At 48.6% G+C, this 26,361-nt stretch overlaps 1 protein-coding gene across 3 annotated transcripts in view; it reads left to right on the top strand.

Annotated features, from left to right (window-relative positions):
- SEC14L5 (SEC14 like lipid binding 5) overlaps window positions 1–26,361 on the top strand; it is a 37,709-nt gene that overhangs the window by 8,529 nt on the left and 2,819 nt on the right. For all 3 annotated transcript variants that reach the window (XM_062503342.1, XM_062503343.1, XM_062503341.1), the window contains 13 exons: window positions 10,964–11,113; window positions 11,203–11,334; window positions 13,425–13,553; window positions 14,141–14,351; window positions 15,977–16,089; window positions 20,442–20,631; window positions 20,918–21,006; window positions 21,400–21,470; window positions 22,117–22,288; window positions 22,922–23,056; window positions 23,428–23,565; window positions 24,293–24,538; window positions 25,417–25,595. In XM_062503342.1, coding sequence (XP_062359326.1) covers window positions 10,964–11,113; window positions 11,203–11,334; window positions 13,425–13,553; window positions 14,141–14,351; window positions 15,977–16,089; window positions 20,442–20,631; window positions 20,918–21,006; window positions 21,400–21,470; window positions 22,117–22,288; window positions 22,922–23,056; window positions 23,428–23,565; window positions 24,293–24,538; window positions 25,417–25,595 — 1,955 coding nt within the window. The remainder of the gene's footprint in view (window positions 1–10,963; window positions 11,114–11,202; window positions 11,335–13,424; window positions 13,554–14,140; window positions 14,352–15,976; window positions 16,090–20,441; window positions 20,632–20,917; window positions 21,007–21,399; window positions 21,471–22,116; window positions 22,289–22,921; window positions 23,057–23,427; window positions 23,566–24,292; window positions 24,539–25,416; window positions 25,596–26,361) is intronic.

Genomic DNA, 26,361 nt, shown 5'->3' with positions numbered 1-26,361 from the left:
CCTCCTTGCTCTCTTTTCCAGTCCTGTGCATGTGAGGAAGTAAAAAGGAATCAGCTTAACAAGTCTTTTCTTGTCATTTGGGAATTCTGATTTTTTTCTTTTTTCTTGTTCTTCCTTCTAAAAAAGATTTAAGCAAAGGGTGATTTTTTTCACACTTGTCCAAGGTCACTGTAGTCATTTCCACCTGCTTTGTTCCTGACTTGGATTCACATTAATGGATCAAAAGTATTATGCTCTTCAGACACATATTCAGTGTCTGACACCTTTATCCCTCATACTTGAAAAGAACCTTGACTTCTGTTATGCTTTGCTATCTTGTCATATTTTTCCTTTCTATTTTATCTTTTTTGTCTGTGTCCTCTTTTAAATGGAGCTGTTCCTCCAATGGGTTGTCCGTGCCTCTCTGGGCCTCATCTTGTTTTCAATTACATCAGCAGATTTGACATTGCATGTCCTCTAGTATTATCTTACAGCCAAGAAAATTCCCAAGCATAAACTTAGTTTTCATTTTCTTTCCGTTGTAGTTGGAGAGCTAAAAGGGATTTTTAAAATATATTGTAATGAATGAAGAATCCAGAAGGAGAGGTACCTCTGCCATATATGACTGATGCAAATATTTGTGAGCCTTCTGTGATGTATTGGGGATGAGAAATTGGTTTGGGTGAGCAAGTCCAACATGCAGGAAACAGCTGAAAGAGAGATATATTGCATATGTAATGTTATTTGCAATAAATTATTAGGTTAGACGAGATAACTGTAGCTGGAGAGTTTCAGTTTTGAACGTGGTAGGGAGTTGTGTTCCTGGTGTTTTTAGTAGTGCCTCAGCCCTTCATGCTCACAGTTGACAGCAGCCATTTTCACACACTTTAGAGGATTTATGGGATTAGGTCCCTAAAGCTACAGGTTGGGAATAACCCCCCAGGGACCTTACAGGGTCTTCTGCATGGGATGGGTAATTTTAGTTGTTGCATTAGTGGTGCAGATGAGAAATCTCTGACAACACTTACCAATGATTTGTTCCTCTTGTCACAGTGCACTTCATGTCCAGCTCTCACTAAGAGCAGTTTATGGTTTCTGCTGCAAGAGACAGATCTTTGTGCATTACTATATGAAAATAAGTCACAATTTTGGGAAAAAATAACAAAGATCAGGTGGTGGGAAGTTTGCAAGAGCATCAGCTCCTATTGCCTGTGCAGTTGTATTTTGTGCTTGAGACAAAACTACTGTGGAGCCCCACATGTGCCTGATGTGAGTCAGTGCTGCTTTCTGCTTGACCTCATTTCTTGGTGCTGCCCACGGCATGTGCTGACACATATCTGTGCAGCTGGGAGCCCAACACACGCACATGGAGAGCCTTGGTGTGTGTTTCTGTGCTGGCTGAGTGCTGCTCATCAGGCCAGGGCAATTCTGCTCCTGCAGTGAGAATTTGGGTGGGGGTGGCTCCTCTTGGAGTGCCCGTTTGGTGTGGGTGTTTTTCTCATGTCCAGCATCCCGCAGAGTCTCTGATAGACCTGTGGCAGCTCATGAGTTCCCTGTCTGGTCTTCAAGTGAAAGCTGCAACATCTGAGCTCCTGGCCTGCACTTCTGTGCAGTTCCCTGATTCTTCTTGTTTTAATGGCAGTTCAGTGTTCTTTGAATCACAGAACAGTTTGGGTTAAAGGGACCTTAAAGCCCATCTCATTCCACCCCTTGCCATGGGCAGGGACACCTTCCCCTAGTGCAGGCTGCTCCAAGCCCTGTCCATCCTGGCCTTGGGCACTGCCAGGGATCCAGAGGCAGCCACAGCTTCTCTGGGTGCCTTGTGCCAGGGCCTCTCCACCCTCCCAGGGAACAATTCCTTCACAGTATCCCATCTAATTGTGCCCTGTGGCAGGGTGAAATCATTCCCTTTGTCCTGTCACTCCATGCCCTCATCCAAAATCCATCTCCTGATTTGTAGGTCTCTAATGTTCTTTTCATTTAGTTGATCTGCAGTTTTTTTATTTCACAGGTAAGACAAAGCAGGGAGTTACCAGTGGATAGTTCTGCTTCAGCTCAGTACAGTTTGAGTGTCAGGTTCTAATGAGCTGAGTGACAAATTTAATTCAGGCTTCAAATGCTGCAATTTAATTATTTAAAGTCAGAACTTACTTCTCATGGAGTAAGCAGCAGAAGTACTCCTTCTCCATCATCTTTACTCTTTCATCCTGTACACAGGATCATACCCATGAAAAGCAAACATCCATGGTCCTAAAGTGAGATGTCTGTGTCTTGTTCCTGACCCTCAGGAGCAGTCCCAGTGATTGTCAATGGGTTTGGCAGTGGTCCTCACTACTGTCCCTCAGTCATCAGCCTTCTCTGCACTGGCAAAGCTTTTGCTCCTTTCCAACAGCTGAGGATCTAGCTCAGGGTTAAATGCAAGAGTCAGGACAACTAAAATCAAAATGCATCACTCTTTTCACAACCATCCCAACATTGTTCTGTGTCAGCAGTGTTAAGAGGTTTGTAGATGCAGCCTAATTGAAAACAGCTCCTTGCTATTTTGACTGTCAGGCTTAGCTGCAGGAAAAGAAACTCTGAATGCTGGAGGTCAGGTCCTGACAGCCAGAACTGCTTTCCATACACTTTTTCAAACTTATTTTCCTCTTCAGCATCAACGTGCATTGTGTTAAAGTTTTTAGACTTTAAGTAGCTTTCTTGAATAACTTCTTCCTGTTGCCTTTAGCAGATTGAATGTATAAAGAGACTGCTTAAATCCTGGTGTGCTAGGTATGCTCTCCTCCCTAATGCTGTGGTGTTGTAAAGGGTTGATATTTCACTGGCTGATGAAGTGATGCTCCTGCAACAGAACCTCTGAGCCCCCTTTTGCTTCTTAACACCCAAACAGCTCAGGGTGTGCTGGTAACAGATAAATGGTGTGAGAGCAGTACAATGCACAAGCAGGCTGATGTCTTGCAGGGCTCGCATCAGCTCTGTGGGTTTGTTCACAGTGACAGTTCAATGTGTGTGTTCACAGCCCAGCCAGGCCTCAAAGGCTGCTGCTGTCTTGCTTCCTAAGTGCTGCAGATTGCTTGTCAGGTCACCCACAGTGCCACGTCCTACAGTGCCATGGCACTGATGCACCACAGAGGACACTTTGGGGGGTTCCTAAGTGCAGAGTTGTAATTACAGGCTGGAATAGCCCCATCTGGAGTTCCAAGGTGTTGTCACTGTTATGGTTTTAAATAAAGAAAAGCAGAATCTTAACTTAAATATTTGATGCTGGCTCATAGCCGCTGCTTTCAAGTGTGAGCTCTGGAGCCAGGAGAGTACTTGCTGCAGGGAAGCAGAGCAGTTCCTGCCAGCTGGAATCCTCAGAAGCAGCAGTGAAAGCACAGAGGGCTGTGTGGAGCAGCCAGGGAGGTTGGAGTGGAGTTCTCAGTTCAGCAGCTGCGGGAGTGTCAGGGAGAGGATCCTACTGCCCTCTATGTCCCTGGGTGGCTGCAGGTGACACAGGAAGAGCTTTGCAGTGTATCCAGTGCTTGGAAGTTCCTTTGCAACTGTTGTGATGCAGGTAATGGCACAGCTTTTAGGTACTGCCTGTAATGGTGTTGCTGGGTGGCAGGACCCTGCAGATGGGGAGAGAATTATTGGTGCAAGGGGGAAAAATGCTTCAAAACAGGTGTTTTTTGGTGGTCAACCCATGCCACATGTGACATGAAATGCCTTGATAATAACCTAAGCAGTAGTTAAGAGGTATCTTCAAAGCTGGATTTGCTTTGTTTGTTATTGTTTGTTACAGATTATAGGTAAATGTTATATATTTTTATTGGTATATAGATTGTGGGTTATATAAAACTTGACAGTTTCTCCTTGGATGTGGATGGTGTGCCTGCACCCATGGGCTGTGCCAGGTATTATAAAGAAGGTAGCTTCCCTTGTCTCTACTTTTTGCCATGTTTGGAAGGAGAGTTCGCTGTGACTGCCAGAAGCTACTGGGTTAACATTTTATGCACTTAGAGATAATCTAGTGTTGACTCAAGACATGATGCTTCAGTGTGACTTGAAGGCTTGAAACTCTGCTGTCAAGATACACTAAAAATATCCCCATATCTTCCTGCTGAGCAGCATTTGGCACCAGGAGCCTGGGAGTGATGCTCTGTGTGTCAGCTGGGCTGGCTCTGCACTGGGTGCTCAGCCCCGAGCCCTTCCCCCTCCTCCCTTGGCATGAAGCAGGTTGAGAGTGAGCAATAGCTGGGGAAGAGCTGACATTTCTCCTGGGATCGTGGTGTGGGATGGTCCCCTCAAGCCAGCAGAAAGTGTTTGGTGAGTGCTGTATGTCACAGCTGCTGGATGGTGGAAGAGCTGCTTATTCACTGGGAGCTCTGGAGAACTGCTGGCAACATCTGCACATCACACTCTGTGTGTTTTGTGGGGGTGACAGAGGTCTCTGAGAGCTTTGCTTTGCCAGTGCTCAGACTCCATTTGCTGGGCAGGATGGTGCTGGCACCATGTGTGGACTGAGAAGGTTTACACTCATTCCAAGGATCTGTATGGGTTTACTCACCTTCTCCAACTGCAGCATGGAGGTTATTTCCTTGAAATTGCGTCTCAGGCTTAATTGGTGGGTGCTGGCTGGTGCAGGGATGGCTGAACTCTGAAGGGAACTCCAGTTCAGAGGCACAGCATAAGGAGACACTTCCAGCTCTGCTGTATCACCCTCATCTCATCCTCCAGTAGTGACCAAAAGACCCTTCTCAGCTGAAGAGAAGGTGCAGGAGACAAATTATAAACTCTTCAGCAGGGACTAAAAGAGGTGGTAAAATTTAGAATCGTAACTAATTCTTATATCTCAACCAGTATGGGCTTGTTTTAACTGTTAAGCACAGTGACCTGTCCAAGTCTGACCCTGACCCTGGCCAATTTGTATAAATTCTCACAGCAGCTTCTGGCAATGACAGTGTCCTTCCAAGTAGCCATTAGACTGTGAGCCAGCCTGTTTGATTTTGGGGTGAATCATCAAGCAGTAAATGTGTGATGTGACACTTGACTGCTGTGTTTTGCTCTTTCAGGTGTTAGTCACATGAGATCTCTGCTTCCTTGCCTTCCCATTTTGGTTTTTCTCTCTCCACACTGGGCTGTGGCAAGCAGTGGTTCCTGGATAAGGTGTCACTTCAGTAGTTTTTTGTAAAGGCTGAAGTCTTGTGCTGTTGGTGACCCCAACTGCTCCACACAGAGTTCCTTCTCCCAGCAGAGGAAAGAGAAGGCTGCACCAGGACAGCTTGAATGGGATATTGTTCCTTCTCAGACAGGAGGTCAGGCACGTTGGTGGCTTCCTGGGAGGGCTTTGTGCCTGTATTGCAATAGATGCTGCTGCTCCCTGAATTGTTTCTTTCACCAAAATCTGAAGGAATGAGGCCAATTATTGGCTCTAGTCCAGGCAGAGATAACACTGGGTCAATGTTTGTAGCCCGGGTGCTGTTGTCCCATGCATTTCTCACTGGCAAATCTTTTTCCTCTGGCCAGCAGAAGTGTTTCTTTTTTTCCCCTCGGGCCCCAAAGGCTTTTGCTGTGCATACTCTGCACCTCCTTGAAATGAAGTTCTATTTTCCCTGAATCAGTGCCTTTCTGTATGCTAAATATGCATTTGGTCTCTCCCACATTGTTCCTTGTATATTTTATCTTACTTGTGGCTAGTGGGAAGCTGGTACCTGATCTGTTCAAAGCACGTGGATTATTGTGTCTGGTGTGTGCAGACTCTGTGGTTCCCTTCAGATCAAGCAGTAGGAGGGACTGCAGGATGAAGTTCTTTTTTCCTAGAAGGCCTGAATCTGCAGAGGAATATTTATGTATCATTAGAGCTGCTCAAAATCTGCTCCAAATGCATCCTGTTCCTACTTAAAAGTGATGAGGTGTCTTCATCTTGCTTCTTGTCATTTCTTTTCAAAGGGATGATGATCTGGGCATCTTCAGCTCAAAATCTGGTATTGTACCTCCTCATCACTTCCCTTTCTCTGAACACAGGGGGTTCCTTTTTCCTGGCAGCCTGCATGTGGCTGTAACAACCTTGAGGAATCTCATTAATTAAAATAGATTTAAACATTGTCTGATCATGAACATTTGAAGTGTTTTAGCACAAGGATGAAGTCTTCTCCTTGTCATATATTTGTGTAATATTGACTATAAATTCTGTCTACATCAGGTGCATCACAATTAAGTTTCTTTGTGCTCCACACAATGCAATGTCCCCCCCACAGCTTTTGTGCTCTTGGAGGTCCCATCTCACAGAAACTGCCTCTGGAAGGACATGGAAACCACTCAGGACCCGGCAGGCTGGAGGGAACTGCCTGGAGGTGTACAGGGGGGGTTGGCTGCTGAGGTGTTTTGTTTCCAGCAGTAATTCACTGGTTACACGTCCCTGTTGTTGTGCATTCCTGAGGCCTCTGTGGTGTAATTGATTTCAAGGTCACTTCCGAGAAAACCCTGCCAAGGAGAAACAGGAGTAGCTGTTAGAAAGATCCTGCCTGCTGGCCACGTCCTGTGGGGCTTGTAGGAACAGCTCTTCCAGTGGAGGGGCAGGAGCACTGGCACTGCAGCATCTCTGACAGCCTGGGGCTGGCACTGTGCAGGACCTGCAGAGGGGGCCGAGCAGCTGCAGCAGGGGGGTGTAGGGGAGGGTAATTGCTTGTTTTCTCTGTGGCTGTGAGGCTTAGAATGTCACTTTTGAAGTCTGACACTTGTGGTTTTGTATAATTTGTTCTTGCTTGGCATCTGGCTGACCTTTGTAGTGCTCTCTTCTCATAGGTGTGGAGTTTGTACTGGTTACTGAGTATTTAGCCAACGGTTTGTAACACTTCCAAGCATGGCTTCTTGCATTGTTCTCAAGCCCTCTTTTCATGAGCTGATTTTCTCTTTTCACAAATAATCTGTTTGGGATGGGTATTTACCAGACCAAGTAGATGCATTTCCCAGGAGATCACAGGACAAAAGCTTGGGCAGAGCACTCTGCTGATTCCACAGTATCACTGTTAATGACTGCTCCTCGCAATTAATCATTTGTCAGCTTCAGTGGCACTAAGGGGTCTTTGTTGGGATGCAGAGGTCACTGTAACCAGCTGGAAATGTCCTTATCCTAGTTTGGGCTCCCTTCAGTGTGAAGGGAAAATCTGACAGTATTGCACCTTTGAAATCTTTGACTTTCCTGCTTGTTTTAACTTTTCAGCTAGAAATTGTTTCACTTGTGGTTTTTTATTATTAAATCTCTTCCTTGTTGAATTTTTTCACTCCAATGAACTGCATCTAAATGCTTTTTTCTTTACATTTAGATGCACCCAATAGTTCTAAGCAGAAGATCTTAATGAGTTCAGACTCCTGGTCCCTCTGTCTTCACTCAGCCCTCTTGTGAAATTTAATGTGTCGTTTCAGTTTCAGGATTGCAGAGATTTAAATGATTCTTTGAATTGTTGGTCACAGCCCACTACAATAAAAGCACTGATTTTTACAACAATTCTTTTGTCAGAAAGCTGGGGAAATCCACCTTGATTTAGGGAAGGACCTGGTGGGCCTGAGCCAGCACCTCTTGTGGAATGGTTGGTTTGGGTTTGAGGTGCTAATCTCTGTGGGGTTTAGAAGAAGGGAGGGAGTGGCTTTATGGCACCATTAATTTTATTATATATATACATATATCTGATTCTGTTGGAGACTTTAGTTATCCCAGTGTCTGTCTGAAGTGCAGACACACTCATCAGTAGAGCTTTAACACCCAGACCTGGCACAACACTGCTGTTGTTCCTTCTGGGAAAGGCACAAAGGGAGAGGCAAATCCTAATTCCTGTATCCTGCTCAGTGCAGAGCTCCTGCAGGAAGGATCTGAAGGAGCAAGTGCAGGCAACCAAGGCATTAAAGCACTTAATACCAAATACTCCATGCCTTTCATTTCTCTGGGATGTTCTGTTGTCCACCTTGGACTCTGCATAATCCCAGAGGAGGAGATGTAACAGCCTTGTGATGGCTTGGAAAAAATGCAGTATTTCTCTGTGTTTATAACCTCCCTCAATTTCCCTGTTGGAGCAGCAATGGGCTGTTGCACAGAGGTGATGATTTTGATAAGAGGATGCTGGGTGCAGAAACATGCTGCTCTCCTGCTCAGCTCAGTCTGCAGGGATGGAAGGTCTGGGTGCTCTGGGAACAGCTTTGCTGTGACTGCAGCATGGGGCTTCAGCTGTCCTTCATGTGATCCCAGGCATCTTCCCTGCTGTATTTTTAGAGCTGTTGTGCAAAGAAGATTAGCAAAGGACTTAATATCGAGGTGGATATGGATTCTTTCTCAAATATGGCAATGTTCCCCCTGTTTAGGCAATGTGTTTGGGCTCATGTCACAGTTATATCACCAAGCTGTGCACTGCCATGTGCCTCTGCCCTGGCCTCTCTTCCTGCTCCAGATGTTGTTTAGCTGACTGAAAAAGTGTCTGCACTCATAGTCCTGGTCTTAGTTTTGCTGGATCTAATGACAGTTTATTAGGGAGCCTGTTTCCAGCTGGATCAAGTCCATAGTTAGTGGAGAAAGAAGCAGCTGGGAGTCGAGTTCCAGTGGTTTACCTTCAGATGGGAGCCACAGGCACCTGGATTCAGTGGTGGTTTCAGACTGGCTCTTGTGGTCTCTCCATGGTGAGGGGACACTTATAGGTGAAGCTGCTCAAGTGAGGCCTTTGGAGGGTCCTGGTCCCACTAGAACACCTCTTGTTTGTCTGGAAGCTTCCTCAAATGTTCCTGGCACAGCTGCACCCCTGAAAGAGCAGAATCATGGAATAATTTGGGTGGGAAGAGACCTTAAAAACCCATCCAGTCTCACCCCCTGCCATGGTCAGGGTCACCTTTTACTATCCCAGGCTGCTCCAAGCTCTGTCCAACTGCCAGAGATCCAGGGGCAGCGACAGCTTCTCTGGACACCATGAGTCAGGGCCTCACCACCCTCACAGGGAACAGTTTTTTCTTAACATCTGATTAAAGTGTGTCCTCTTTCAGTTTAAGACCCTTTCCCATTGTCCTATCAAGCTGTCCACCCTTGCTGTGGAGTTAATTGGGGCAGCCTTCTCTCAGAAAACAGCTTTCAGTGATACTTTTTGCAAGGGTGTTAAGGGCACACGTATAGAATGACATGGGACAAACTGTTTAAAAACCTATAAATGTTCTGGTATCCTATTGACTTCTGAAGGTGTTCTCAGCATGCACTGTCCAACCACTTGGGACTCCACTAACTGAAGAGATACATCTTGTATGTGCTGGAACAGAAGAGACCAGCAAAATGAAGGCTTTGGCCTCAGGATAGCCCTGGATGGTGGTTGGGAGTGGGCAGGTGGAATACAAATAGGAAGTGTTGGCTCTGCCTGAGCAGATGAATGAGCTGGCAAGTGCAGGGAAGAGAGCAGGTATTGAGGTGTGCAGCCCTCCTGGAGCAAAGGGCACTGGGAAAGGATGGCTGGGAGTGTCCTGTGGCAATGCCTGACACAGATCCATGAACTCCCATCCTAACAAATGAAGCTGCTTAAAGCAGTGCGTGAGCTTCTCTTGGCCGGAGCCAGGTGGATCTCTGTTGGAAACAGTCACTTACCATGGGAATTTTGGATTTATCTAAACTGGTTTGATATTCCTGTGATGAGGTGTGAAAAGCACAGGTAGCAGAACATGGGAGAAGTTCTCTGAGAAGTGAGGCAAAGCAAGCAGGACATTGCCGAGGGACTGGGAGAGCAGGGTTTCAAACCTGCATGCTTTGTTCTGGCCAGGACTCCAGCTGGCAGCTGCTTGTACTTCCCTCCTGATACTGGAGCAACATGATAATCTGAAATAACTTCTTTCCCATCCAGAGGTCCGGGAGCAAGAGATATGGAATGTGTCCTTAAGTGCCTGGGCTATTCTGGGAGCAGGGGACATGAATCTGTGCAGGGGCATCCAAGCTTTGCATTGCTGTACTAATGGCGAGCTGACAGCATAGCCCAGCTCCAGCATCAGAACATCAATGTTTGCTTTTGGAGTAGAGAACTCATGAATATTTTTATTTTTCTGTGCTGTATAAAATGGTGATGTCTTCTGAAGATGGGAAGATGACAGCAGTTCTTAGAGGAGTTGCCTTGGAACAATGGGAAAAACATCTTAGGATGTGGAGCTCTGAGAGTCCAGTGGAAGAGTCCAGGTTCTCTTTCTGGAACAGCTGCAGTGGAATTCTGGGCAGATTGTGCAGCTACCCCATATTTGAAACAGCAACACAACATGCAAGAGGTTTTTCAGAAATCCAAGGAAAATGTTCCATTCTGCAAACATCTTAGAATTATAATAAAAGATGAATAAGTTAGGGAAGGAGCAGCAGCTGTATGTACTGCTTATGCAAGTTAACTTCAGTGCAAGTGCCAGGGAAGACTGGATTTCTGCTAGACCTGCTAAAGAAGCTTTGGAGAAAGGGCTTCTCAGAGGGATGTGCTATTTAGAACAGGGAAGTTTTCAGAGCCAGGACAGAGTTGCTTTAAAAATGGATAAATTGAGGCAAAGTGAGTAGCCAGTAATTGGTGGCATTACCCTTGACAGTTTAAGGCAACTGGAACTGTTTGGCACATCATATTTCAAGGCTTCATACAGACAGTATTGACCCAAAGATTATAAAATTCGAGTCTTTAGCAGAATTCAGCAGACCTGTGCTTACTTTTGCTAGTTAGGAGCTTCCTGATGTTAAAGTGATGATTCCCCTCCTAGTATTCTTCAACAGCAGGATTCTGTTTCTATTTCATGTGTGAAGGAAAAGTTCTGTTAGGACATGCTTGGCTGGTGACTGACATGGTGCTGTCCCTGCTTGTACCTGCTCTGCTTTAACTTCACCTCTGAGAAAACTGGGGCCAGCTCAGGGGTTCAGGGGCCTTTATTTTGTTGGACTTTCGCTGTAAGGTAATTAATTAATTCATAAAGAATTAAAATTGATTCACCCAGAAGCTGAAATTTACTTAATTTTCACTTGTAGGCCTATGAGAAACGCTTTCCTACATGCCCAGAGATCCCAGTGTTCCTGGGGAGTGAAATCCTGCACGAATCCAGGAGTGAGGACGGAGCCATCCATGTCATTGAGCGGAGCTGCAAGCTGAATGTGGATGCTCCCAGGCTGCTGAAGAAGGCAGGTGGAACCTTGGGAGAGAGAGGTCTGGATTTTGTTGGATTTTCCTAAAGTTATTCTTCTCTCTGTGTTTCCCCCCTCCTCTTCAGATTGCAGGGGTAGATTATGTCTTCTTCATCCAGAAGAACACAGTGAACTGGAGAGAGAGAACCCTGCGCATCGAAGCCCACAATGAGACCTTTGCCAACCGTGTGGTGGTCAGGGAGACCTGCAGCTACTCAGTGAGAGCTCTGCTGTGTCTGGCTGTGCTGGGAGGGGGGGAACTGTGCACTCACACCCAGGGGGAGGTGTCTGAATGGGTTTGAGCACCCCTGCAGCACTGGGCTGGCATTTGAGCCTCGGGCTGAAAAGGCTCTCAGATCCTGGGTGTGGGCTTGTTCAGTTGCTTTGGAGGAAAGGCCTGGAGAGGCAAGACAAGGAGGAATGGCTTCCCACAGACAAACTGGACATTTGGGAAGGAATTCTTCCCTGTGAGAGTGGTGAGGCCCTGGCACAGCTTGACTCTGGATCCCTGGAAGTGTCCAAGGCCAGGTTGGACAGGGTTTGGAGCAACCTGGGATAGGGGAAGGCGTCCCAGACTAAGGCAGGGGGTGGATCAAGATGGGCTTTATGGTCTTGATGATCTTAAAGGTCTCTTCCAACCTAGTCATTCTGTGTGTGATTCTGTGTGTCTATCCAAACCATTCCGTGATTTCATAGGGCTTGAGAAACTTCAGGTTGATTGTGTTTCCCTGCTTGGAGTGAAAGTGGAAAACAGAATTGGTGTTCTGGAACTGCTGGTATTCCCTCAGTTTCTTTTTGATTGAAATTCAGGCTAAGAAAAACTTCTAGAGCTTGGGCATGTCTATAAATCTGGATATCTAGAATTAAATCCTTACTATTCATTATTATAAGGGTCAGAGTGAAGTCTGGCAGTTAATCTTGCCCACAAATAAGTGACAGTTTTAGCACCTTGTTTGTTATTTTCATGCTCTAAAGATTTGGAGAAACGACTAGATGCCTTATTTGTGGTCTGGGCTGTCTCCCTCTGTGGCTGTTTCTGTGCTGTTTCACTGTTATGGTACTCTGAGGGCCCAGTCACCATGAAGTAGTCTCAACTGTTTCTGGAAGCAATCAGATCCTGCTTGTTGTTCCTTACACAAATGTCCACATCCTGTTACTTACCTGCCCTTTTGGAAAGCCTCTTGGGAGTAAGCAGGCTGTGAGGAGCTTCAGGCAAGAGGAGGAGTGGAAAAGCTGTGAACCTTTTGGATGGTGTGAGTGCTCCTGAACCAGAGATTCCTTGGTGGCTGCATGAGGCCTCCTCAGAACTGCTGTTAATCAAACTTCCATCATGGTCAGAGGCACTGACAGGTCTGAAATGCTCCCAGGTCAACTCTGAGACAGGCCCCTGCTGATTTTGGCTGTGTCCTTAGGAAGGAAACGTCAGCATCTGGGCTTTGAGGGGAACAGGGTGGGAGCTGCTGGCTGCATCCTCAAGATGGTTCCCTGCTCTATTTTTACCAGTTCCCTTTTCCCTGCCAGAGTGCACCGGAAGCAAGTTTATTCTCATCTTTCCTTTTCTGCAGTGTTCTCTGAGGCAACGTGGAGAAATATGATCCTGCTCCTGCAGTTACTTATATCTCCCCAGGGAATTTGTCTTTTATGGTATCTTTGTGTGGGGGCTGGAGTTGTTTTTCTTTCCTGTCAGTTTTTGAACAGCAGCACCTGCAGAGTGAAAGCTGTGCCTTCTCAGGAAAAGGTTAAGTTTAAAAGAGGAAAAAATTCTACTATATATAGAGGAATAGAGAGGAAATAAGGGAAAGGTGTGTGTTGAGCTGAAGAGTGGGGAAATTCCCTGCTGTGCCATGTCTCCAGTGTTTTGGGGAGAAGGCTGATTTTAGTGGCTGAGTGTCCCATCCAAAGCTAAAAAAAACCCAAAAACCTGGTTTGCATTTTTCTTCTTTGCAGGTGTAGGAGTTTTAATCGCATGTTCCACAAGGCCATCCCTGTCTTTCCATAAAGAGACCTTGACATGATGGTTTGAAGTTAGGCAGTTCCACTGCTAATTTTGTGCAGCTTTTGCTACTGCAGTTCAGGTCTGCTGGAGCAGGGATGGGTTTAAATCTTGATTTTCTTGTGCATGTGAAGAACGTTGGGTTAGCAAGAATCTGGATGTCCAGTTCACAATGGGTTCTCCCAATGGGAATGAACCTGGCTGGTCAATCTGGGTGTGGCACTGCCTCCTCTGCCCCCTCTCTGTAGCTGTGGAGGGTAAACAGCCAGTGTGGTGCCAGGGCCATGAGCTATCTGTGTGTTCCCCTGGCTGCAGGTTCACCCTGACAACGAGGATTGGACATGCTTTGAGCAGTCGGCCTCTCTCGACATCAAATCCTTCTTTGGCTTTGAAAGCACCGTGGAGAAAATTGCCATGAAGCAGTACACCTCCAACATCAAACGGGTAAGGTGGGCTTCCCTGGCTGCCAGAACTGCCCACTTCCTCTGTTTGCCTTTCTGTAAACACACCCAGTATAGTTCTGTGCCCTTGCTTATGGCTCTGAAATCCCTCAGCTGGGCAAAGCCAGTGTGCAAAGAGCGCAGGACGATCTGCTGGATGTGCAGGGCTGGTGCAGGCTGTGCCAGAGGAGGGTGGCAGTGAGTGCTGTGGGTTTTGGGCTCCTCAGACACTGAGGACACTCTTCTTGTGCAGGAACGGAAAGTTCTGGGTGAAAATCACCCCCTGTGTCTCCAGAGCTTGGGCTTGGTTCATTGGCTCTGGGCTGCAGGGGAACTGGGCAGTTTGTTAGGTCTGGGAGCAGGAGGATGAGGTAAAAGTGTTAGAAAGGCAACTGCATCCATAGACCAGCCATTATTGGAATTCATCATTCAGAGGGGGCTTTCTGGATGCCTTTTACAGGATCATGGGGATGGAAGGAGAGATTTCCCCTTTGTTTATCCTTAGCAGCATTAATCATCTGTCCTGAGGAAATTCTTGTGCCTTGCTGGCTCCGGGGGAGGCTTTTTCCTAATGACAGCTTTCCCCTTCAGGGCAAGGAGGTGATTGAGCACTACCTGAAGGAGCTGATCTCCCAGGGGATCACGTTCATCCCTCGCTGGAGCCCTCCTGCGGCCAAGGACGAGGGAGCCCCGGCTGTGGGACAGGCCCCCGGTGACATCCTGCTGGATTCTGGGGCTGCTGGCACCAGCAGGGAGCCGGCTGCAAGCCCCTGCCCTCCCCCAGAAGCTGCCAGCCCTGACGGTAGGCACTGCCCAGGCAGCAGCACTCAGTCAGTAGCACTGACCAAGGAGCTTATTTTCATTTCTCTTGACACCAGGTTTTTCGTGTGGAGTGTGGGGGAGGAAGAGGGAGAGCTATTTTCGTTTTTCAAGAAAAATAAACAATGGAACTTTTTTCCCCCTAGAACAAAAAAGCTGTGCAGGCAGTACGTTTTAGAGCTTAGAAGAAAATTAGGTTTGATCAGCCCTCTAAAGTAATTTATACCTTAAAATGGAAAAGGTGTCTTCAGTATGCTGGAATTAAGTATTTTATCTGTTCCAAAATGAATATTCTTGGGGACAGGTTTGGATGGGTTTTGGCCCTGTATCAGGCCAGGATAAACTTGAGTAATGTGTCCTAATGCATTTTTCCCACTCAATGCCTGAAACAAATATTATCCTTCTGTGTGTGGATCTGATGATATCTTCTAGACTAAATAAAATACTTCTCTGGCAAAAAGAAATAGGAGGCACCTTTGAATCCAGAGCTGTTTTAGGAGAGCCAGTTGTTGTCATTCCTGAGATGGAAGGGCAGCACTTGTTTTGCTGAGTGTAACTAGCGAAAAAGCTTGGAATTTGAAAAATATCTGTAGCTCTGTTCTCACTTGACATTGTCTGGGAGCTTTCCTGGAAAAAGGTGGAAATCCACAGAGAAGCTGACTGGGAGAAATTTTTGAGATTAATATTGACCTCAGAGTGCTGAGTCCTGTCTAGCAGAAGAGGAGAGCAGCCCTTATTTTTCTGCCCATATTTCTGTTCAGGACAGGATTAGCTTCCCTGGGCCTGCTCCCAACCTTTCTGGCTGTGGGGGTTCCATGGGATGTCTCACTTCCAAAAGCAATTTCTTTGTTATCCTGCTTATCCTCTGGGTGTCCAGGCATCCCTCTGTAGGTGATGGCATCTACTGAGAGCCTTGTGCCTGACAAAGAATCAGGTGAGGTGTCCCCAGCCCTGCTCCCTTGTCTTCCACCCCAACTGCTGCCTGGGCTACTCCCCCTGGCTGCCCCGTTCTGCTGGCTGACAGCTGCCAGCCCTGGGTGGCACATCCCTGTGTCCCTCAGTGCTGGCAGTCACCAACCCCTTGTCCTTTGTCTGTGAGCTGGAGGAGCCTTGAGCTGCTTGGTGTGCACAGGATTTCTCCTCCTGCCAAGTGTCTCCCTGGCTGTCAGAAATGTGCTGTTGTTCTCCCTTTGTGTCTGAGCAGAATAATGGCTTGATTTTGCAGCAAGCCTCTTGTCACTGCAGTTGTCCATGAGATTTAGGACACATGGAGATGGAAGTGCTCAGGTCTTGGAGCAGTTGGTGAGCTGAATGCCAAAGCTCATGATAGATCTTTCGAAGCTCCTGCTGGAGCAATTCAGGGCTGAATGGAATATTGGTGTTCCCAGAGAAAGGTGGAGTGATCCAGCTGTGATTCAGCACATGCTGCCTGTGGCCTCGTGCCCCAATCACCAGGAGAGTGTACCTCCATCCCTCCCTCCCTCAGGCTGCTGGAATGAGGCTTCTGAACAAATCTTGTGTAAATCATAGGGAACCCAATGTGTAGCAATAACTGCTGACCTCCCTGCTGGCTGTGCCAGTGTGCTCTGAGTTGTTTGCTCCCTCCAGCTGACAAACTGGACACTGATTACATCGAGCGCTACCTGGGCCAGCTGACCCCGATGCAGGAGAGCTGCCTGATCCGCCTGCGCCAGTGGCTCCAGGAGACTCACAAAGGAAAGGTGGGTGGGGGAGCACAGAGGGGCATCCAGGGGATCCCCAGCTGGGATGGGAAATCCTGCATGCACAAACACACTGGGGAATGAGAGGCTGGAGTGTGGCACCACAAGAAGGGACCTGGGGGTCCTGCTCGATGTCGAGCTGAATGTGAGTCAACCCTGGCAGCCCAAAGAATCACCATGTCCTGTGGGCACTGTCCTGCTCTGCTCTGTGCCAGAGTGGCCTCACCTCTACTCCTGGGCACCACAATGTTAGGAGAGGGACAGCTCTGATCTCTGCTCCCTGTGACAGGGACAGGAAATGGCTGGAGCTGTGCCAGGGGAGCTTTAGGTTATGTATCAGGGAAAGGTTCTTCCCCAGAGGGTGCTGGCACTGCCCAGGCTCTCCAGGGAATGGGCACAGCCCCGAGGCTGCCAGAGCTCCAGGAGTGTTTGGACAGCACTGCCAGGGATGCACAGGGTGGGATTGTTGGGGTGTCTGTGCAGGGACAGGGGCTGGACTGGATGATTCCTGTGTGTCCTTTCCCACTCAAGGAAATTCTGTGGTTCTCTGATTTTTCCCTGAGAAGCAGCACAGGCACTGAGGGACAGGTGTGTGTCTACTCTGCTGGGATCTCCAGAAGCTACCTGAGCTCCTTTTGGTTAAAGGAAAGTCTCTGTCAGACCAGCAGGGTAACTGGTATGTGGCTGGGAAAAGAAAGGGTCTAGAGCAGCTTGAATGCCTCAAGAGGGGTATAACTCCAGATTTCCTGATGGAGAGGGTTAGGAGGGAAGGAAAGAAGGACCAAGGATAGCACCAGAGAGAGTAATTGGGTGGACTTAGTAGATAAAGCATGCTTAGGAAGAGGAGCAAGTGATCCCTCTTGAAAGGAGAGAACAGCTGGATGTAGTTTCAACAGTAAAAGCTTCCTGACTTAGAAGGAGTCAGCTCGGTCAGGATGAGTTGGGTGAGGTACTCTGCATTTCTAGGTTTGGGAAGATCTTCGTTCTTTTTTCTTTACCTGGCCTTTCCAAAAGAAACTGCTGTTTACAAGAAGCTTTGCCAGTCCTGAATGCTGTGCTGTATGTCTCAGAGCTGAGCATGTCTCTGAATACAGGGAGCCTGAACATGATTTAGAATGCTGTTTTTTCTTGGAAAAGTGAACGTGAATCACCTCTGTAGAAATAAAATATAACAAAGATGTAGTGCTATTGTTCTGCTGCTGGTGAACTTCTGAAGTTCCCTTGTGTGTGAGCAGGCACATGGGTTTTCTTGGTACCCAGGAATGTGGATGGAGAAACAGCTCCCAGAAAACCTCAGTCTGATGAGAACAGGAGGTGCTGGGACAGTGTGAGAAGCTCCCAGCAGCTGAAAAGCTGCTGACACCAACAGTGCGGTTGAATTGTAAGAGGTGATAAATTCCCACCACCAAATATCTGCCAAAGCTGGTCAAGGCCATCAGCAGCAGATTGGAGAACTTGGACCAGAAGGGTGGTGGCTGCTGGGGGCAGGTGAGACTACAGGGATGTATATATGGTACAGAATATATTGTGTATGTATACACACCTGATGTTGCAAAGGGCCCCTTGAAGGACTGTGGCACCTCCTTGGCAGCTGCTCTCCTGTCACTGTGACACTCTGCCCTTGAGGAAGGAGCTGGGGCTGGGCTCCCAGCCAGCCAGGGGGTGCTGAGTGAGCTGTGGGAGCAGGAACAGCTTCACCAAGAAAAAGAGCTCTGCTGGAAACAGCTTTTGATCTGTCTGTGGTTCAGCCTTTGGTCAGATGAGAGGCCCTGGACAGGTAGGGATCAGACTGTGCTCTGAGACAGAGGGCAGGAGGCTTTGCATGGAGACCTGGACAGTGAAATGGTGTGGGCTCCATTGGGCTAGGAGAGATCTCACCTAGTGGGTCTGGGGTGGAAGGACATCCCAAAGTCAGGGAGGCTTTGTGCCTGCTGTGACCTGCAAGGATCCTGCTTTCAGCTGCAACAGGTACCACCTAAACCTTTGTTTAGGTTGAAAAAGTATCAACCCACACGTTGGTTTTCCTCCCTCCATGTCAGAGGTTGGGAAATGGAAGCTGGAGAAGGAAAAAGTGAGAGAGCATGAGCAAAATGTGGAACAGCTGCCCCTTGGGTGCTTGAAGCTGGGCAGGAAGTGGCAGCCCTTGTCCCCTGTGCTGTGCTGGGAGCCTTGGGAAGGTGCAGCTGAATCCTGAGCTCTAGAGACAGCAGGAGCTGCCTTGGGCCTTTAGGTGGCCTTGGTGGGCCTTGTCCCCAGGAGGATGTGGGCACACAGGAAGGGAGGTGCTAGCTACTGAAACTTCATGTTGAACCCCTTCACTGCCTGGCTGTTTTCTTCTCCTGATTCACTGACAGAGAGGCCAAAATCAGGAGCTTATCCTGCAAGGCTGGGGTTTTCTCTGGAGATCCTCTTACCTTGCTGTTCTTTTAATTCAGAGCAGGGATGGCCTTATTCCTCTGATAAAAATTATCAAGAAATAGATCTCCTGTTTCTTGGAAAATAGTCCTTCTTATTTTGTCTTCTGCCCTATTTCACTATCACTTCCCTGTTCCTTCCAAAGCAGACATTGCCTTTACAATCAGATAAGTTGTTGCTTAAAAAATCTGAGGAGTTGAAGGAGCAAACTGCAAATGGTGTTAAATTTCAGCAACTTGAAGCTCTGTTCAAGGCTTTGCACGATGAAGGAGAGTGCAGCAGTTTCACCAGTGAATACAGAAGCAGGCTGAAGTTAAACCTTCGTTTTCTTGCATGTGGGAATTGCTGCTTTGGTTGGACAAGGATAAAAGACTGATTCCACTGTGGAATTTAAGTCTTCTTGGAGCTTCCTGCCTTTGGTCCAAACAGAAGTGTTGGATTTGCCTCTTGCCTGGAGCTGTGCATAAGGGAGGTTTGAAACATGAAAAGTGTAAAACCTTCCACCAGCCATCCCCTGTCCTGCAGACATCCAGGGTGTTGTGTCTTGGGTCTGATGAGTGACAGCTGCCTCTGAGCAGCAGGAACACAAACCTGAATTATCTGGTGAACACTCTGCTGGCTTTAAACTTGCTGTGATACTGAATTCCTCCAAATATTCCCAAGATCATCTTTGGGAAGGCTGTTCTCTCCTTTCCAGGACACACAGATGCAGTGTTAGAACCAGTGTTAATCTCCCCTCTGCTCCTAAAGTGCTTTAAGATTGGTTTAGGCTGTCTGAACGCTGCCTCTTCTTTAGGTGATTCAGTTCTTACCATCCCTTGCTTGTGAATCTGAGATTGACCCCTCCTGACACAGCTGCCAGCCTTGCTTTCTACCCAGCTTTGTGTTTCCCTGAACATGGCAGTGGACAAACAAAGGAGCGTTGATTCCTGAACATGGGGGTTTGTGTTCCAGCAGGACTGGGAGTGCTTGGGTTTTGCTAGCACTGTATGGATGCTCTGGAAGAGAGGACCCCTGTTCCACAGAGCTGGAGTTTCTTATAGAAACTTAGAGAAAATGAGGCCAAGCACTTCTGGGGAAGTTGGGAGCGAGGGACTGGGAATCCAGCAGCACATGCAGCTTTAATCCAGTTGGATTTGCAGCTGACAGGCTTAGTCAGATTTGGCACTTCTGTAGAATCCGTCAGGTTCGTTGTTAATTCCTGCTGCTTGGCATTCCTGGCAAGTTTTCTTTGATTCTGCAGCTAAAGAGAACATGGCTGATCTGGGAGGAGGTTGAAATAAGACTTGCAGGCTTGCTTTGGAAAGCTTTTGTGATGTTAGGATTACTGCTGGTGCTGGGGTGAGTGATGGGGAAAAGGGTGCGTTGTAGTTTTGGTTGATTTGGAGCAAGAGTTACTGTGGTTTGTGGAGCAGGGAATCCTTTGGAAGCACTCAGCAGCTTTCTTGTTCAAACACCAGCAGCAGGGCCTGGAATTGGTACTGGTGGCATCACTGAGACTGCACACTTGTGATTCCCTTCCTGTGCCTGGCGTGGTCACTGTGTTACCTGTGGCTGTTTATTACCTGTTGCCATCCTGTGCTGATTCACCGTGGGCAGGTGAACTTGCAGCTCCTTGACTTTCACACAGTATTTTGGAGGGTCCTTGTGGATAACCAGCCAAAGGAAACATCAGCCAGACCGGGGTTTGCTGGGGCTTCTGGGAATTGCACTTGGGAAGGGCTTCCCACAGTCGGTGAGCTGGTCCCTTCTTTTGTGCTCCTGGCACCCTCTGCTGCTTCCAGCTGGGTTAGCTACAGAGACAGGGAGGCAAAAGGGAAGTTTAATATTTACCGTCTTAGTTTTAAGAGATTAAAAAATGGTGTAGACTGTGCAGCCTCTTCTGCAGGCCAAATGGAACATTCCAGTCCTGCTCCTGAGCCTTTCTCTTCTGGCAGATCCCCAAGGACGAGCACATCCTGCGGTTCCTGCGCGCCCGCGACTTCAACATCGACAAAGCGCGGGAGATGCTGTGCCAGTCGCTGGCCTGGCGCAAGCAGTACCAGGTGGATTTCATCCTGCAGTCCTGGAGACCCCCAGCCCTGCTGCAGGAGTACTACACCGGGGGGTGGCACTACCAGGACAAAGGTGAGGAGCTGCCCCTGGCACAGGCTGGTTCCTGGGATGTTAAAGAAAGCCGTGTTGGCATTTCTAAAGCAGTTCAGCCTGTGAGTAGCCACTGTGCTTCCCTGGAATTGTATTTCTTGTGCACAGATCAGGCAGATCAGTCAGTGCAAAGCAATTTCTCTGAAAAGGTTGCTTTTGGCAGGGATTTTTATCCTTTTCGAATATTGAATGTGGCTTTTAAAAATGGTATGGGAGTGATAGCCTGGGAGACTGAAGTGCTCCCCTCTCTAAACCCTTTGTTTTGAAGATGGGCGGCCGCTCTACATCCTGCGCCTTGGCCAGATGGACACCAAGGGTTTGGTGAAGGCCCTGGGAGAGGAATCCCTGCTGCGACATGTGAGTTGTGTCTTTGTGTGTCACCTGTTCCCCCTGGAGTGTTGGGGAGTCTTGTCATAGTGCATCAGGAATCCTGGATTGGTTTGGGTGGGAAGGACCTTAAATCCTATCCCATCTCAACCCCTGTCATGGGCAGGGTCACCTTCCACTGCCCAGGCTGCTCCAAGCCCTGTCCAGCCTGGCTCTGGACACTTCCAGGGATCCAGGGGCAGCCACAGCTTCTCTGGGCACCCTGTGCCAGGACCTCCCCACCCTCTCAGGGAACAATTCCTTCCCTATATCCCACCTAACCCTGCACTTGCTTTCTCTATTTCTTAAAATAAGATCTCCAGGTCATCCTGGTTACTCAGCCATACTCAGGTTAATCCCTGTCTGTGCTGTCTTTGATTCCAGGTTCTGTCCATTAATGAGGAAGGACAGAAGAGATGTGAGGAAAACACCAACATCTTTGGCCGCCCCATCACGTCAGTATAATTGTTTTTCCTGAGTCCTTGCAGACTCTCCTTGCCATGGTGAAGGATGCTGCTCTGCTTTGGGATGTTGTCCTTAAGGCTGCAGTGTAGACAGCAGTGTGTGTTATGGGCTGTATGGGGACCACAGATATGTGTATCTGTTTATATATATATAAATTTATTTGTTGGACTTAAATGCAGACAGATCCTGCAGTTTCATTGGAAAGCAAGTATTGATCCTTCCTTACACCATTTTCATATTGCATCTCAGAATAATGTAATCTTCCTATCTTGGTGATTTTAATCCACATCTTTGAAATTCTGGGGATTTTTCAATACAGGAGTCTGTCTGCCAGATTCCACTTTCATTTAAAATGCATTTCGATATTATTTTTAGAAATAGGCCTGCATACCTTCACCTTCTCCCAGAGTGATAGATGTTCTTGCCCTTGGTGGGGGTGGGTGTCTGTGTTACCTGGAGCTCACCTGGATTCAAGTGTGTGCTGCCCAAGTGGAGATGTACTTTTATTAGAACTGCTTGTGTCCCTTGTTGGCTTCCCTGGATCCTGCACGGGCTGTGGGGTTACTGTGGATTCTAAACTGAGTGGCCACCACACTCTAAAGTTCTGATAGGTCTTTTTCTGCGTGATGATTTTAGATCCTGGACATGCCTGGTGGACTTGGAAGGGCTCAATATGAGGCACCTCTGGCGGCCTGGGGTGAAGGCCCTGCTCAGGATCATTGAGGTGGTGGAGGACAACTACCCTGAGACCCTGGGGAGGCTCCTGATCGTGAGAGCACCACGGGTCTTCCCTGTGCTCTGGACTCTGGTGGGTGAAACCTGGGCTCTGCAGCATCACTGGCACTTGTGCAGGTTCACAAACAGCTACATCAGCAGAGGCAGGGAGGGAAAATCTCCAGGCAGCTTGTGGTGAGCTCCTTCAGAGGCCACAGCAGAGCCAGGTCATGGGGTGACTGTAGCTCATTGGGTTCTGGTGACTGCCATCCACCAGGACAGGATGAGAAACCTGAGTCAAAATTCCCCATTCCACCCAAACTTGGTGGGCTTTCACATAGATAGGAAAAGACAGATACCTTTTAATCTCATGCTGTAGGGCTCTCAAGGGTAATAGGTAGTAAATAATAAATCTGGTTCTGCCTGGCACCTGCTGACTGCTCTGGCAATGTGAGAACGTGGTTGTTACATTTCTTGTGATGTTTGTAGGTGAGGCAGTCACTGCAGACTTTCTTTACATGAAGCAGAGAGTGTTGTGAGATGATGATCCAGAGAGAAAGAACATTTTCTGTTTGTTATCCCTCTCTTTGGGAAAAGCCTCAGAGCTGTGAATTACTGCACACTGCTGAGACATTCCAGGCTAGAGCCCATTGTGGTGAGATGGCTCAGATGGTGTCTCCAGCTGCCCTCAATGACAGCCATGTCTCATGTGCCCTTTGTCTTTCAGGTCAGTCCCTTTATCAATGAGAACACACGGCAGAAGTTCCTCATCTACAGTGGCAATAACTACCAGGGCTCAGGAGGGCTGGTGGACTATGTGGACAAGGATGTGATCCCAGACTTCCTGGGTGGAGACTGCATGGTGGGTTTTCTTTCCTCTTGTGCAGGTGCAATCTGGAGCCGATTCCCTCTTCCTCACCACCCTGGCCTTCCACTGCCTTCTGGAAGGGGTTAAGCCTCTGTGCTGGTCAGCATCCCCCTGCTCTAGGCACAGGGCAGTTCATTTGGGCACGGGGGCTGGCCCCTGCAGTGATGATGCTGCCCTGGGGATCCTGGAGCAGGGTCAGAGGGCAGCTCTCTACAGGGACTTCACATTAAGTTCTAGAGAACTCAGAGCCACTGTGCAATTCTGGCTCAGCTGAGGGGTCAGCCCGTGTCTGACAGCCAGCAAGTGTTCCTGGTTCACTGCTGGAGCATCCTAAGCCCCCCTGTTTGTCTGTCTGGCCATTGCAGTGCACTGTCTCAGAAGGGGGACTCGTCCCCAAGTCCCTTTACCAGACCGAGGATGAGCCGGAGAACTCGGATCACATCCGGCTGTGGACAGAAACCATTTACCACTCTGCAAGTGTCCTCAAAGGAGCCCCACACGAGGTACAGAGCACAGCTTGAGGTGCTGGGCTGGAACAGTGACATGTCCCCTCTGCTGGGGCTGACTGGAGCAGTCAAGGGTTCCCACAGAGGGAGCGGGAGAGGGCTCAGCAGCAGCTGCTGTTCCTGGAAGGGAACAGCTGGAAGTGTGGGAGTTAAGAACAGCAGTTTGAGCAGCAGTGTCTCTGATCTCTGCTATGGCCTGATCTTCTGTAAGGTCCAGTCTCTTCCTCCTCCTGGGAGAAGTAAAGGCCACTCAGTTTCCCTTCAGATAGTTCAGCTCCCATTCCCAGGGGCATAGCTGGGACAGTAAAATGGGTGATGAAGGAAGGTGTGTGCTGGGAACTGCTTGATAGGAGTCACCAGGAAACAGGTGATCCCAAAAAGGAGCAATTAAGTGTCAAATCAGTCTTATGGCCTCTCTGATGGGGAGTGAACTCTGATTTGGCTCTTAGCTGTGTCCTGCTTTGTGCCTCAGTTCCACTGAGGTTTTCCTACAAGTAACTCATTTACTACTAATGCTGATATGGGGAGAAAAGGTAAAGACAGTAAGTGGGTGTACTGTGGTAGGGCTGGGAGTGGGAATTGTGTGTATGTCCCTCAGGAATCAAGACCATCGGCCAGCTGAAGGATTGTGGAGACAAGTGTGTTTGCCCCTGAGTGGGGAGAAACACACTGCTGCCACCTGACCACTGACCCTGCAAGGAGCTTGTTCTGTTCCTTTCTTAAGATACTTGTGGAGATACTGGAAGGGGAATCAGTCATCACCTGGGACTTTGACATCCTGAAGGGAGATGTGGTGTTCAGCCTCTTTCACTCCAAACGAGCTCCTGAGCCAAGTCACAAGGAAGCCACATCACCAAGTCCCTCTGCTGCAGGGGACAATGTGCAGCTCATTGACAAGACCTGGGTTCTGGGCGTAGATTACAGCCGGGTGGAGTCTCCTCTGGTCTGCAGGGAAGGAGAGAGCATCCAGGTCAGAGGGGTTTGGGTCCTGCCTTGGCTTCAGGGTCCTGCAAACTCCAGAGTAATTGGGAGGTAGGGAGGGAATTGATAGCGTGGGAAGTCAGGTACTGCTAGAAATGGGGGCTGTGGTCGTTCCCAGAGCAGGGAAGGGGGGATTCTGTCCCACTCAGATGAGACCCCACCTGCAGAGCTGCCTCCAAATCTGGGGACTAAAAGCAGAAGGATGTGGAGCTGCTGGAAAGAGCCAGAGGAGGCCATGGAGATACTCTTGACAGCTGGAGCCCCTCTGCTCTGGAGCCAGGCTGGCAGAGCTGGGTGTGCTCACCTGGAGAAGAGAAGGCTCCAGGGACACCTCAGAGCCTCTGCCAGGGCCCAGAGGGGCTCCAGGAGAGCTGGAGAGGGACTGGGGACAAGGGATGGAGGGACAGGACACAGAGAATGGCTTCCCACTGCCAGAGGGCAGGGATGAATGGGGTATTGGGAAGGAATTGTTCCCTGGGAGGGTGGGGAGGCCCTGGCAGAGGGTGCTCAGAGAAGCTGTGGCTGACCCTGGATCCCTGGAAGTGTCCAAGGCCAGGTTGTATGGGGCTTGGAGCAGCCTGAGACAGTGGAAGAGGGTGGAATGGGATGAGCTTTGAGGTCCCTTCCCACCCAAACCATTCTGTAATCATTTTATGTGAAAGTGGGAAATCAAATTTAGAGTAAGTCATTGGAAAGAGACTCCAAGCTAAAATTCTAATGGAAAGTAAGCTCTAAATAAGCTTTTTTTTTTTCCCCTACTGGTTCTACAGGGCTGTCTCTCAGGCAGGTGAATGACACACCTGTGCTGGGTTGTTCAGCCATTCCCCAAGACATCCATGGTCACCTGTTGTCCCTCCTTATCTGCAGGGGTCCCATGTCACACGCTGGCCTGGCTTTTACATCCTGCAGTGGAGGATGCACGGGCCCCTGCCCTGCTCCAGCTCCAGCCTCCCACGTGTGGATGATGTCCTGGCCTCCCTGCAGGGCTCCAGCCACAAGTGCAAGCTGATCTACTACTATGAGGTGCTGGCCTCCAAGGACTTCAGGTAGAGCATTTACAAGGAGCTTACTACGAATTGCACTGAGTGTGAGTGAAACACTTGGATATCAGAGGGGGAATGCACAGGGGATGTGTTTCACTGCTGAGTGATGGACACAAAATTGGTGGTATTGGTGGCATTTTGTGCAGCCAATCTTCTCTGGTGCTGCAGGTATTTAAAAATTTTCTTGACTCTGTCCACCAGTGGAATTTGTGCTTTGGTTCTTGCTTGCAGCTGCCTGAAGAGCAGGAGGTTTTTGACTCGGGAGGGTTTTTACCTTAGTTGGGAATATTTTGAGAAGCTGCTTTTGGAGTAATTTGTGTATCATCTGGGCTATTTCCCAGATGGTTTTGTTTGGCACTTGAGAAGGATGAGCACTTCTGAACAGGTGAACAGCCAGCCTTGGCAGGGTGTGCCTGGCCTCCTCCTCCTCCAGTGCCAGAAGCACCTCCCCATCTCCTGTTAGTCTGAGCTCTGTGCAAGTCCTTGACCCTTCCCTAGAGCTGGAGGAGGCATTGGGCAGAAGACACCTGAAGGTGATAAGCTTGAGGTGTGACCTGGCCAGGCCCTGTGGGGTCAGAGCAGCAGAAATGCCTCACTCCAGTCATGCTTGTTCGTTGGGGCTCTTCCTGAGCCCAGCCTGCTTTTGGCAGGAGGAGCTGGAGATGCTGAGTTGGGACTCTGGTGTTCAGCAGCCTGGAGTCCCTGGGTACACAAGTCTGCATTTGGAATGTACTGGAGCTTTCCTTTCTCCTCAGGGACAGCTCCCATA

Source organism: Cinclus cinclus, chromosome 16 (genome assembly GCF_963662255.1).
Source record: "Cinclus cinclus chromosome 16, bCinCin1.1, whole genome shotgun sequence".
NCBI classification, from domain to species: domain Eukaryota; kingdom Metazoa; phylum Chordata; class Aves; order Passeriformes; family Cinclidae; genus Cinclus; species Cinclus cinclus.
This window is presented reverse-complemented; position numbering and strand designations above follow the sequence as displayed.